General features: G+C 35.6%; 1 protein-coding gene across 1 annotated transcript in view; it reads left to right on the top strand.

Annotated features, from left to right (window-relative positions):
- LOC129226341 (venom phosphodiesterase-like) overlaps positions 1-14,257 on the top strand; it is a 41,180-nt gene that overhangs the window by 19,562 nt on the left and 7,361 nt on the right. Inside the window, exons 5-13 of the mRNA XM_054860947.1 lie at positions 635-744; positions 2,363-2,501; positions 5,987-6,095; positions 7,155-7,274; positions 7,972-8,116; positions 8,966-9,041; positions 9,624-9,711; positions 10,643-10,824; positions 12,079-12,267. Coding sequence (XP_054716922.1) covers positions 635-744; positions 2,363-2,501; positions 5,987-6,095; positions 7,155-7,274; positions 7,972-8,116; positions 8,966-9,041; positions 9,624-9,711; positions 10,643-10,824; positions 12,079-12,267 — 1,158 coding nt within the window. The remainder of the gene's footprint in view (positions 1-634; positions 745-2,362; positions 2,502-5,986; positions 6,096-7,154; positions 7,275-7,971; positions 8,117-8,965; positions 9,042-9,623; positions 9,712-10,642; positions 10,825-12,078; positions 12,268-14,257) is intronic.

Below are 14,257 nucleotides of genomic sequence, written 5' to 3'. Positions count from 1 at the left end.
ACTAATTCAAATAACAAGTCCTTCATAAAAAGCACAACTTTTCCTACTTTTAGACTGAAATCGGCGCGGGATTGGAAACCCTAGTCCTAAGCTTTATCTGTATAACATTTGGTCATCACCAGATTGATCATCATGACCGCTTCAACTTTTATTTTCTTCCGTATCTTATACGAAACAAAAAAAGGATTCATTAGAATTTCCGAATTTTTCCAGATCTAAGGTTTTTTTGAGACGTGCTGAATCCATTTTGGCCATTTTTGGAAATAGCGTGTTTTTCTGTTAGTCTGTATGTGGGTGAACACATTTTTTGTGGGCTCTCTAACTCAAAATGTAAGTCATAGAATGGAGCGACATTTGATGCATATATGTACCCCCACGTGAAGTGGTGTTGATTAGTTTACGATATCATTTACTTCAGCGGATGGGGGGGGGGGGGGGGGAGTGCAATCGCTAAGTAGCCATATTAAGTAAACTAGAAAGTCACCAAAATGCCGGTTTTTGGTAGTTGCGGTAACACTCACAAGTGATGTGAAATGTACAGACGACAGTTTTGTGATGACCGCAAGACCCTAGTTGTTTTTACAGTTTTGTAGTTTAGTGCAATAAATATTTCCCTTTTTTTCTTATAACTTAGATTTGGGTCACTGCTGTGAAACAGGGGAAAAAGTCAGCATGCTTGTATTGGCCAGGATCAGAAGTTGCCATAAATGGTACTCACCCAACTTATTACAAAACTTACAGCTCGTAAGTACTTTTTTCTTACTTATGTTTTTATTACACTTTAATGAAAATATATTAACTTTTGCATCACGTTTAAAAAAAAAAAAAAAATAGGAACTCTTTTTCAAACACTGAACTTCCCCGAATAGAGAGATAATTTGATATGCATTTTGATTAGTAAATTTCACAGCATAAAATTGGAAGTAGTGTCTTTTTTTTTTTTCAAAATGAAAAATGTTTGTTAAGCACTTTTCATCTGGTATGTGTTTCCCGTTCAACTATATATATATATATATATATATATATATATATATATATATATATATATATATATATATATATAAACAAAAAACCCGACTGCGTAAAAAAAAACTGAAAAAAAAAACCCCCAGTAGTTTAGAATGTTATTAAGTACTACTGAATAACTACACCATTGAACTAGTTTTGTAATCAAATCAATACACACATAAGACAAATCATAAATTCTAAAGCAGAATAGAAGGATCAACAGTCAGGGCCAATTCGAATTTCACGGGGCTCCTTGATTGGTCAAAAAGGAATGGGCCCCGACTGTTGATCCTTCTGCTCTTCTATCTCTAGACAACGCAATTCTGAAAGACCTAGGTCTCACTTTACTCTCCAAGACTTGGAGATCGCACTTCTTTAAGAGTGCGATCTCTCCCCCCCCCTTGAGATCTTATGGATTACGTCATTCTTCTGAGATCTTATAGATAACGTAACCTCCTGTCTAGCCGCAGTCTAAACCAGGTCCCTGAGCCCAAAAGTCTTCAAAAAATCGTACACCAGGAGAGGACTGGAGTAAATGTCCTCTGTGTCTAGTCTCGCACAATGCAAAAGATGATCTGGAGATGTCTGCACTAATCTACAATTAGTACAGGTCTCAAAAACTTTCTCACCTAAATGAAAGGAAAGGCATTTGATGTGCCCACTTGCATACCTAACGACTGTTGTTTGGACGACTCTATCAGCCTTGATGGAAAGGGCACCACCTGAAGACTGCCTATTGCATCAGTGGTGAGTCGGAGGAGTCTTCCATAGTTCTTGGTTCAAAGTTTCCATTTTAAAGCAAATTTCTGAGAAGGTGAAAGTTCTTATAGACAACAAATTTTCAGTGACACCATACTTGGTTAGGAGGTCAGTTGTGTCATTGACAAATAGATAAATGTAGGATGGAATCCATTGTAGGTATATCTCATGATGCAGGGTGAGTTCATTAAGATTTTTAAGAACTGAGACGGATGTTTTGTCTCCAACGTTTGTACAGTTGCTAAGATGTTTGATAGCAATGCGGCTGTCAGATAAAATCCATATTTCAGCAGATGTTACCATCTTGATGATTCTGCGATAGTCTTAGCAGTTTGGGTGGACTACACGCCATATAAAATATTCTGCGTCATTGCCAAACTATGCCTTTCATGTCATTTACAACTAACCAAATTGCTGCTCTCAATCATTATTTTATGTTCGTTTCTTCGTTCCAAGGAATTAATGATAATATTTTTGTTTTTGCTTCATTTTTTCCAGTTGAGTGACGGTCTCTTCATTTCCTTTCTTGCTGCATACCTTAATTTTTTCGAGCAGTGTATAGCTTACTTAACTGTTGTTTTTTGTTCTGTGGTAGGAAACTTTCATTTGAAGATAGAGTAGATCAAGTGCTTAGGTGGTTGGATATGCCACCTAAATCGAGACCGGATTTCATAAACATGCATTTCAGCCAACCAGATGCTGCTGGTCATTTTTTTGGACCTGACTCTGATGAAGTAAGAATTTCTTTGATTTTCTAAGCTTTACTTTATTTAAATTACAGTCGAATCCCGCTACAACGCGATTTGACTTACGCGAAAGGGCTATAACGCGAATTTTTCACGAGTAACGAATTTCAGAGCTAACGCGAATTCCTAGTCGACAACACGATTTTTTTTCGAAGAAAGTATCAGCTTTGTTATTGGCTACTAAATATTGATTTCGTGAAATGTTATTACATCTCTTTAGCCTCACTGACTCAGAAAGTTCTCACAACAAACTAGTCTACGCATCGCGTTGTTAGTGCATCGATTAATTACACAGCATCTTTCATTTATTATTTTTTTCATTCTAATTATTAAAGTTGTTAAAATATAATGACACTTTAGTGCACTGTTTCATCCAAAGTTTGAAGATGGGAAGAAAAAGAAAGTTTCTGCCAAAAAATGGTGGGGTGGGGGTGGTTAAGATTCTCGATATGCTTGAGCAACTGTAAAACGTCGACGGTAGCAAGACAATAAGTATGAGTGAATCTTCTACACGTACAACTTCAAAAAGAAAAAGTTATCCGTAAAAGTTCAGAACTTGGTTTCAAAATTGACGCTTGCAGAGTAGTGTCTAAGCAAAGCAAATATGCATTATGAAAATGGAAGCTGCTCTTTTATTGTGAATTAAGAGAGGCTGTTGCATAAATGGAAACGTTATTTAAAAAAAGGCGAAGCACACGTAATTAAAAATCATTGAAAAGAATAACGATTTGGTCATGGAGCATAAATCATCACCATCTTTATTTTTTAAGTCATGAATATTATTATTATATCTTCTGTACAGTACTATTATAGTGCAGCTTTTATTATTATTACATAATGTGCGTGCCGTGTTGTTTTATTTAATGTCTTTCCCTCCCATTGATTATTCATTTTGTGCATCTTAAGGTATTTCATGTTGAATAAAACGGCTTTTTAATTTTTTAAAAACAGTGAAAGTTCAGCTCTTTATGCAAGAAACTGTAATGTATAGTTGAGAAATGCTTTTAATCAGTTTGAGGGGTGTTTAACAGTGTCTAAAAGAATTTGGTATGTTTCAAAAAAAAAAAAAAATGTATACGTACATTTTTCTACAACGCAAAATTTTGACTTGCGCGAGGAGTCTTGGAACACATTCCTCGCGTAAGTCGGGACTCGACTGTATTACTAAAAGTTTACTAATTCTCTATTTTTATATAGTTATATTAGACCAAAGTTGTAGTTTTCTCATTTTGCTTCAATAGTTATTATCGCCCTTTTTTTTTTTGCACCCTTTATGACGCAGGAGCTTTCCAACTATTTTCTGGTTGAAGTCGCAGTTGCTTTGGATCATTGTGCTTATGTTTTATTAGTATTAAGGAGGGTTTTTGGGTTTCTTGAAAACCTTCCTCCTAGAAAAAGTCAGTTTTCAGGGTGTCCTGATTACAGCTTTAATTTGTAAAAAAATAAAAAATAAGTGCGCGCGCGCGCGCGTGTGTGTGTGTGTGTGTGTGTGTGTGTGTGTGTGTGTGTGTGTGTGTGTGTGTGTGTGTGTGTGAGGGAAAGTTACTGTTGCAAAACCCATGTTGGTTCGAATAAAAGCAAGGCAGCAATGCCTTAATATCGAATAAGAATGAAATTTTTGTTAACATTTTCAAACTTGAACACTGCCTAATGTATGCTTTTAAAAACATTTTTTAACCTTTTAGTGAAATTAAAAAGCTGTTGAGATCCAGTGGATCTAAAATTTCATCAAATATATTGTAAAATGCATCTAACTTAGCATTCAGAATTACAAGACAGAATCATATTGCAAAATGGGAAAACCTTCTACAGAGATTTAAGCGTATGATGAAACACAAAATCGGCCACTAGTTTCCAATTAGGCTGACTTGGCCTCTCGTCGGCCCTGCTCTCTACCAGTCTTTAATTGAGTTTATGAGCGTGCGAGACAGATTTTGTCATCCACATGAACTAACACGACATGCACGAAGCAGACAGAAAATTTCATACAGTGATGAATGGAGAGGTGTTATTTAATGACGAAACGAAATAGAACACAAACCGTTGCGTAGAACTTGAGCACAATTACTTTCGATCGTGGTGGCTGATCGGTAAGGTGTTGAATACGTAACTGGAAAGTTGCAGGCTCGATACCTGCCGCTTGTAGATCCTCCGAGATCGCTAATGTTAACTGGTTCATCCTAAATCTGTTTTGGTCAAATTTCCCATTCCAAATCTATAGGGGTGCTGCATCAAGGGATGCTTGGCGGGTTTTGTTCTGAATCGAATGCTGAGCTGCATTTAGGACTCTCTCAAACCACTTAAATCACGTATAGTGATAGGTTTGAAAACCCTGGCTTTTGCACAAATGAACGGTTTTGGGGGGGGGGGGATCCCAGTTCAGCAGGGGAATAGAGGTTCAGCTATGGTTTCTCTTCCACGTACGCACTTCTTAGACTTAAGCAATATTCAAACTGCGTCCGTACGGCACGTGAGCTCCGCTTTTTTCTCCCCAAAACCAGTTTTTCGTCGGCTTTGCCACGACAGCAAGCCGTATTGTACGGAACCCGTCTACGTGACGAGAAGCTAGATATCTGACGTCCGTACAGTTGGGAGTCGTGGTTCATTGGTTCTCACGAGATGAACGCGTTCTCGCTATTGGGTGAGAGTACCGACATGTGCTTTACGCGCGTTCGCAGTGTATGAATTCTTCTCCCTTTTCAGAAAACGTTTGTCTGTCTGCTTTACGTGGCGAACGTGATGTGCGGACGATGTCTGAATAACGCTTTAGAAGCTTCCAAGGCGTACCGGCCAGCTCTTGCACGTCTGGCATTGCACTTGAATCAACTTTTAAGTCGACCGAATTTTTTAGCAAAAATACGAACTTATCCATACATCCATTCCAAGAAAACAATGAATGAGCTCTAAAAATGTAACAATTCTCGACATCCTGCGTTTATACTTGATTGTAACTCTCTGAAAGTGCTTCTGGAATATTAAGAATCTTGTAAAGTTTAATGGAAAATAGTCTTCTTCCCGTTCACAGCTCGTGGAGGAGATGAAAAAAAAAACGTACTTTTGTTTTGAACCTGGAACCTTTCATTAGTTTGAATTTTCAGTGAACGAGCGAAAGTTTAATACAATACAAAAAAATAGTGGATCTATTGTTGAAATCATTAATTTTCTTATGCAAGTTCTAAAATTATTAATTTTTGCCTAAACTTTTGTGATGCAAATTTTGTTTAGTAAGTTGTATTGCTGGAAGTTTGCTCGTAATATGCCTTTCTGCATTTAAATTATTTTCTATACTGTAGCCTTAGTATTCTTAACTTCATATTTTTCATTGTTAAATTTGATTCCATAAACTTTTGTACAAGCCTTTGTACTGCTTCATCGAAATGTTGGTGGTTGTTGGTAAACGATGTCATCAAGTGTACTTAAAACTGTGCCAGAAGGGTTTTCAATTCAATACTATTTCTTTACTTTTCATTCAGGTAAATTATGCATTGAAGATAGTTGATGACGTCATAGCACGTTTGGTTCTGGGATTGCAGTGGAGAAATTTGACCGGTTGTGTTGATATGATAATATCTTCAGACCATGGTAAGTATGACTCCAGTGGATGAACCCTAAACTCTAGTAGATAGCGTTCATTGTTGACCCCTTTTCCGTTTCTTTCTCCTAAAATGACTGTTTTACCAGTAAAGCAGTTAAGATACCGGATCCAGTTCCGCCTCGTCAAAATCAAGCCTTTCCCTGCATGTCAAACATTATCAAGAAATGTTAAATTATCATGTCGCGGAGCGAGTTTCATTGTTGATGACATCAGGAGCGTTACTCGATCATTCGCTATTATATACAGGGTGTATCAGTACAGCGTTTACAGACTTTCAGGGCAGCTAGAGTATACCTAAACGATAGGAAACCACATAGTATTGCATGATCGGAAACGCTTTACCGGCGCGGTTGTGACGGCACAAATCACCAAAAAGACAAGACACGAATAAGAGAAGAAAACATGTTTATTATTCTTAGTACAGCAAAACAAAAAAAAAAAAAAAAAAAAAAAAAAAATTAAGGAACCAACGATCGTCATCAAAGAATGCGTTCGAAATTACAGCCATCACGGGCCGCGATGCGTGCCTCACTTCTCCGGCGCATTGAATATCGAACGTTAACGTAAATACTGGGCGTGTTCCGGACTTCCCGGTGTAACAAAAACCGCGTGTGTGCATGCACCGTCATCTGATGCTTCGGTTTACGTAACAACATCTATCATGTACAGCAGACAAAACCAGTAGTTTTGCTGTATTAAACAGAATAAACATGTTTTCTCCTCTTATTCGTGCCTTGTCTTTGCGATTTGTGTCGTCAGTACCGCGCCAGGAAAGCGTTTCCGACCATGCATTGCTATGTGATTTCCCATCGTCTAGGTGTACTCTATCTGCCCTGAAAGTCTGTTAACGCTGTACTGATACACCCTCTATATGAGGATATCGTTTACACGTCGCCACGCACCAGTTATGTAAATTAACTTTGTGCGAGTTTTCTGGCAAGAAGCAGCATTGAATTTAGATTTTATATTAATAATTATAGTTTTCTCTCAAATTTTTGATTTATGCCTTTTTTGTTGCCCAGTGACTGAATATTCTTCTTTTCCAGGTATGTCAGATGTTCGCTGCAACCGTTCAATAAATGTTGAAAATTTCGTTAACATCACTAAATGTGATTACATTTTTGGATCCATTGGGAGGATTAGGCCAAAAGCAAACCAAAGCCAAAGTGAGTAAAAAGTGTCTTTTATTGCTAATATATCTTCACTTCTGATATTGCTATCTACTTCCACGATACAGCATCGTTTTTTTTTAAGTTAACAATTTTTTTTTACCAATCATTTTTATTTTTAATTGTGTGTCTTTTCCACCTATCGTACTTACTGCTGGATGGTAAAAGATCATGTCCAAATGGTACGTTTGGGTGTACCAGGTTCTTACGCGTAAGAACTACACAAGCATTGAAACGGTAACATCATTTTACAAAAAAAAAAAAAAAAAAAAAAAAAAAAAAACGAACTTGATCTAAATACAAATGAAAAATGTTGTTAGTTTTAACAAGAACATGGTACGGATCGCTGAAAGACCAGGAGGCCAATTTAAACGGATTAAGATTTCTTACAGCACCGATGCATCACGGCTAATGGGGTACATTTTGATCATTTGTTTCCAGTTATAACATTTATATTTTTTATTTCGAACTTCGATTAAGACTTTTGCAAAGTTTTTTTTTTCTTCTGTTTGTTATCTTTTATTTTTTTGCGTGACGGTCAAGTTGCAATCGCACGGTCACGATTCCATTTCCAACTCAAATAGTTCCTGCTTCTTATGACCGAAACACCCACACGTACCGTTTGGACGTGACTTTTTGAACTTCCCTAATATATTCATAAAGTTTCACAGCATATTTTCTCTAAACTAAACAGCTGAAATGATTTCCAAGCTCCAATGTCGCAGCGAGCACATGCGAGCATACGCCAAGGAACAACTGCCTGTCAGATTTCATTTTGTTGACAATGCCAGAATCGAGCCGATATTTATAGACATGGACGCAAGATGGACTGTCATAAAGTAAGTAGCTTTTTTCTTGTTTTTTTGAAAATTTGCTACTTTCGGCACCTGAGTCAAATGGTGAAAGATGAAAAGATATATTTTATGTTCACGACTTTTTGGATCGGAGAATAATCCTTATCATTATTAAAGTTCTTTCTGTATTTGAAATATCCTTCAAAGTCAAATTCAACTTGTTGAACTTGAATTAACTTTCAAGGATATTTCTTGAAAAGTTCTTGAAAATGCGATGTAGTCTTGAAAATTACTTGAATTTTAAAACCATTCAAAACATTTACAAAGTCTTCGTACTTGATTGTTAACCAAATTGAAAAGAAAACCAAATTGCAAATTATGAAGGAAATTGTCACGAAACATTCTCGGTGTTGTAAATGGAAGGAGAACAAGATATAATTTTGAAGAACACGAAGTTAAATTAAATCTTTGTAATATTCAATTTAAACACATTTTTCCTACGATAAATCTTAATCTTTATTGAGTTCTAAGTTTTCCTCGAATTTTTAACAAATCATGCATAAACTTGTATAAAAAAAAATAAAGGTTTTGGTAACTACCTGATCCTTTTCGCCTCCCCTCCCCACCATTATTACTTGTTTTTATTAACTCTATTAATGATTGAATCCTTAGAAATAACGATTTTATCGTGTGCTTCGAGGTACACTTTTCTGTTTGTTTTGTATTTACTTCAAAATGTAAGAACCAAACAAGGACCGAAATTTCTAGTCAAAAAATGATTTAAAAAAATCTTTAATTGATATTCAATGCTCATAAGTATTCCAATTAACACCATTTCACGGTAGTGTGCTTTTTTTTTATTTCCTAGTTTTAATGTCTTGTGATTTTTTTTAGCAATGGTTTGGAAGAAGAACAGAAAGTTTGCAATGGTGGAACTCATGGATATGATAATCTTTTCCCTGACATGGGAGTAAGTTTTTTTTTCTTTTTATGCATTCAGGATATTTTTTTTAAAAATATTATGCATAAAATACATATTTTGCATAAAATAATGTAAAAAAAAGTCTGAAAAAAGAGTAATGGGAAAAAAAAACCCTTTTTCAAAAGGGCGTGTAAAATAGAATATACTCTCTTACAGTTTAATTACAAATTAAACTAAAAATTTAAACGATTTTACAGTTTCATTGACCTTAGCCCCTTTTTCAGCTAATAATTAATATTTACATGAAAAAAATCGCCAGCTCAGTCATTCCAGTCGAGGACTGCAGTTTCGCGCTTATTAGCACTCATCAGCCCGGCTTAGGAAGCGACTGAACTGGAGGTGGAAAACCTCTTAAGGAAGCCAAGAGTGCCAAACAGACTGGTAGCTAATAGAGAATAAGCACTGACCTTTCTATTTTTTTCTATTCCTAATATTTGCTTTCTCGTAAATTGTATTAAAAATTTGCCATACCTGTAACTACATTTTTTTCACCATGTTTAACAACTGATAGTGAATTAAAATTATCTAAAATGTTCTTGATCTTGTGATTATTTTCTTTCTTTTGAACAGGCTCTTTTCGTAGCTTATGGCCCATCTTTTAAGCAGCATTACACCTCACCACCCTTCATTAATACCGAGTTGTATGAAATGCTTTGTGGTACGTCTCAAACATCACTACTTGATTTAATATTTACTAACTAAACATTACTTCTTCACTGAGAAAAATGAAGTTTTCAAAAATGAGTACATTCATGCTTTCAAATTTTCTTGAAACCTTTTGTTTCAAATATGAGCACCCGTGTTTTCAAATAGTGTGCTGAATTATTTCATTCTCAAAAAGGAGTACATAATACTGTCTGACCATGGACTACATGGAAAGGGTAATATCCGGTTTATTGGCGGAAATGGAAGTATCTTTTAGCTTATAGGGGTGTTAGTTGGTTTGTTACAGATGTGCACTTTTGCCTCTCTATTATTTAGCCTTAGTTTTTTAAAAAGATAAATTTGCTCTCAGCAACATTTTATAAATCTAAAGTCTATTCGATCTATATTGTCACGGAAAAAATTAATTGATTTATTTATTCGCAACAAAGTTTTGAGCTTACCATTTTGCTTTTACGTTCCTGAACGAAATGAAAATATTTTCATTTCTTTTTCTTGTTTCCATGGTAACTATTTTTGTTTTCCCTTATTTTATTTTTAGAGAATGCAATAGTGACATTATAAAACGCGTGTATCTAAATCCCATCGTTATTTTCCCTTCTCCCCTGTTAGATTCATTCAGATGGAATAGTCTTTACTTGGCAGATCGCCAAATTACATACAATCCGCGGTCAAACAGTACTCAATTTTGAAATTATTGCATATTCAAAAACGAGCACAAATACCTCAAAAATGAGCACACATGTTGATTTGAGTATTTGATGAGTATTAGAATGTTTCAAATTTGAATGCCACGTAGTCGGAGCCATTTTGACCGCGTTATGTTCAAATTTGAGTACTTTTTCGTCATTTGTGAAATTGTTGTGTTTTGAGTGTTGTTGTTCACTCTAATAGTATCATCAATTTTTCTTTTCTTGCCCCGACAGAGCTGCTTGACATTGTTCCAAACCCCAACAATGGAACGAAAGGAAGCTTACACCACATGTTGAACTCACCACGATTGCTTCCACCGCAGACTGAACCAAATCCTCCTCTTACTGCAGAAATTCCAAAGGAAGACATGGAATATAAGTTTCGAGTGTATGCTGCTTACTGTCCTGGTTATGAGGTATTTCATTAATTTATCGTTAGCGTAAAATTTTTGGTGTGAAATAAGATTTGAAGCATCGCGTTTCCAATTAATTAATCCAATTAATTTTCACTCTCCGCCTGAGTTTAACCAAGAGCAAGGGTGCATCGCACAGTGGGTCGAAAACGCCGAAAAGCGCTTAAAAATGTTTTTTAAACCTCTCTCGCTTTTTTTTTTTACATAGGCATATAGTTAGCGAGGTTTTTTTTTTTTATTTTTTTTTATTTGTTTGGGCTCATGGTTCAAAGTTCGCAGGTTTAATCGTTAATTAAGTCGCAGTTAATTCTTTCTCATCGTCTTCATACACAGACTATTGATGACTATTTAATATTAATTTCAGAGTACATTAGGGTGGTTCAAAAACTTCTGGTTAGTAGTATACTGGAATAGTTTTAGCTTCCTTTTTAAACTGAAAGAGAGTGCCCAACCCCCTTTTCAGTTTCTCTCATTGAAATCAAGTTTATTATTATTATTATTTCCTTTTACAAAAAAAGGAAGTATTGTATTCTCAAAAAATATTTCTCTCAAAAATCGGCTTTAATTTCCATTTTGCTCGCCCCCGAATGAATATTGAGTTTTATTTTTCAACCCGACCACTCGTGGATATATGCCTTAAGAACGTATAGACACCCAAAGTATCCATTTTGACGAACCCCGAGTTAATTGCAACGAGTTTTCTCGTGACGTCCGTATGTACGTATGTGAGTATGTGTGTGCGTGCGAATGTGCGTATATATCTCGCATAACTCAAAAACGGTATAGCCTAGAAGGTTGAAATTTAGTACGTAGACTCCTAGTGGGGTTTAGGTGTACACCTCCCCTTTTGGTTGCATTCGGATGTTCCAAAGGGGGTCTTTTACACCTTTTTGGGGTAAAATCATTGTTAATTTCAATGGTAACTCAAGTGGTACAATTTGGCAGCACTTGGCAATATCTCGTCAAGTTTTGTCATCAGCTTGGCGACAAATTTGGCGTTTTTTTATTTTTAAATCTGGTTTCAATTTGGCGATATTTAGACAGTTAACCATTGAATCAGATTAAAACTGCCAATATTGGGAAAAATTACTTGTATAAAACATTTTCTTTGCTTCGGTTCGCAACAAACTTGAGGTGAAAATATTTCAAGTGTTTCTTTGCTTACTTCGAGGCACTTTTATTAATAAATTAGAGTAAAAGGAAGTCATGTGATGCACACATCAACTCGTTTTTTTGATGAGAATGAAACATTTGTAGGTTAACAAAACTAAAGATATGGACGAAAAGACCGCAAGAGAAAAACGAGACTTGCACATGCCTTTTGGTATTCCGTTCGATGCTGAAGATAATTCAACTCTTCGTTTACTACTTAACGAAGATTATATTTCGGCATTCGATGTGAAATATCGCTTGCCAATGTGGACGTCCTTTACTCTTCATGGTCAGGTATGTAAGATTTTCAGCTACCGTCTTTCTGTAGTATTTTAATGGGGCTACGTATTCAGAATACAAAATGCTTGTATATTTTAGATTTCTTTGCAACTCATATTTTTCTACGCATTTGTAGTGTTGGCTAACAGATTTAGTTTGTGGTAATTAGAACATTTTAATACACTAATTTTTTAAAATATTCTTTAAAAAGAAACGCAATTTTTTCTTCAGTTAATTCAGGTAAACTATTTATTCCAAGAAACAAAATGTTTATACTTAGTTAAAGACTAGTTACCTCTTCAGAAATATTTTCGAAGCCTTGTTTTGCTTTTGTACAAATGTAAAATTCAATCGATACAAGTACCATACGTTTATATAATTCTAAAATCATGATGTTATTATTATTAATACTATTATTTTTAAACCTATTATTAATTTATTTTTTATAATATTGTATTGATAAGAGTATTGATAACAAATAGATCTTCCATTCTGATTAGTATAGAAATAAATAAAAATGAAGTATTTTTGTTTTGTGTTACTACATCATAACGTTTAACATGCTCGAAAAGAGGTTTTACTTTTCTGCAATATACGTCTACATCTATAGACAACTAACAATAGAAAACCCTTTCCGGTGAGATAGAGCTCTCAAAGTAGTACTAATTAATAGTAAAGCTTTCATATTAACCCTAAACTCTAATCATATTCACATTTGTAAGTATACAGGGTTTGTCCAAAAGTAATGAGCCTCATTTTTTTTTTGCAATGTGAATATACCACGCACACCTGCGCGGCCGGTTGGAAATGGTGGAGGGGACTCTAAAGGGCTTTTCACTTATCGGCCGGCCGTCCCGTCCATCCCGTCTTTTGACGTGACGGACTGCCGACGAAAACAGAGTAGCATTCATATACATACGTTGCACATCAATCACGTGACTGAAATCACCCATCAGAGAGAAGAACGAGCTGCTTGGCTGAAACCGATGAAATGCTATCCTAACTTTTGACGGCCGTCAGATATTAGGACTCGACCGATGCATCGGCCTGGCCGATGCATCGGCGCCGATGGTTCAACAATTTAGCCATTGGCATCGGCGGCCGATGCTAACTTGCAGGAAACATCGGCCCATCGGCATTAAAAAACATCGAAAAGCCGATGGAATTGGCCGATGTTTTTGAAAAAAAAAAAAAAAAAGGACCTTTGTTGTTTTACTTTTTAATACAAAGTAAAGGGAGTTATTGTTTTCATATAAAATTGTTTACTTAAATTTCAGTATGAATTTCTATTTTAATCACCCCTGAAAGAGTTTTTAATACTGCATTCAGGTACCAAACAAGTTAATTATTGCGTTGTTTCTTGCGGCTGGATGTACGTATGGATCTCTCATAAGTCATAACTCAAAAATGGTAAGCTGCAGAAGGCTAAATTTTCGCATATGGGATGTGCGTACGTTCCAGTTGTGCACTTCCCTTTTTGTTTTCGATCGGGTGTTAAAAAAAGCCTATTTACTCATTTTTTGTGGCTATTAATTACTTATTTCAATGGAAAATTAATATAGCGTCTCAGACTGACGATCATTTGATGATGTATTGTTGAATTGGAGGCCATGGAAAAAATATGAGATGGCGAAACCGGTTTAGTTTCATTTTGTTAGACTCCCGTTAAACCGACGGTAATTTTTAATTTTTCGATATTTGTAATATGAATCACAGTAATGCAGTCTTTTCTGTATCGCTTCGGTGGAGCTACAAGTTTGGAGCCCTATTTCTCTATCACAGAAGTTGTAAAACATTTATCATAAGCATTTTTGTAACTCCTACGGTGCCCCTATGGTTATGGGCCTCTCGCGCAATTGCAACATTTGCTATTTTTTAAATCCGCTACTGCACGTCAAAACAAACTCGGGTGCAAATTTTAAAAGGGTTTTTTTGCTCAATGTTTATGATTGTTTTGAACTCTATTTTTATGACTATTTTTTGTATTTCCGAGAACACTTGCGTG

Source organism: Uloborus diversus, chromosome 1 (assembly GCF_026930045.1).
Source record: "Uloborus diversus isolate 005 chromosome 1, Udiv.v.3.1, whole genome shotgun sequence".
Taxonomy (NCBI): domain Eukaryota; kingdom Metazoa; phylum Arthropoda; class Arachnida; order Araneae; family Uloboridae; genus Uloborus; species Uloborus diversus.
This window is presented reverse-complemented; position numbering and strand designations above follow the sequence as displayed.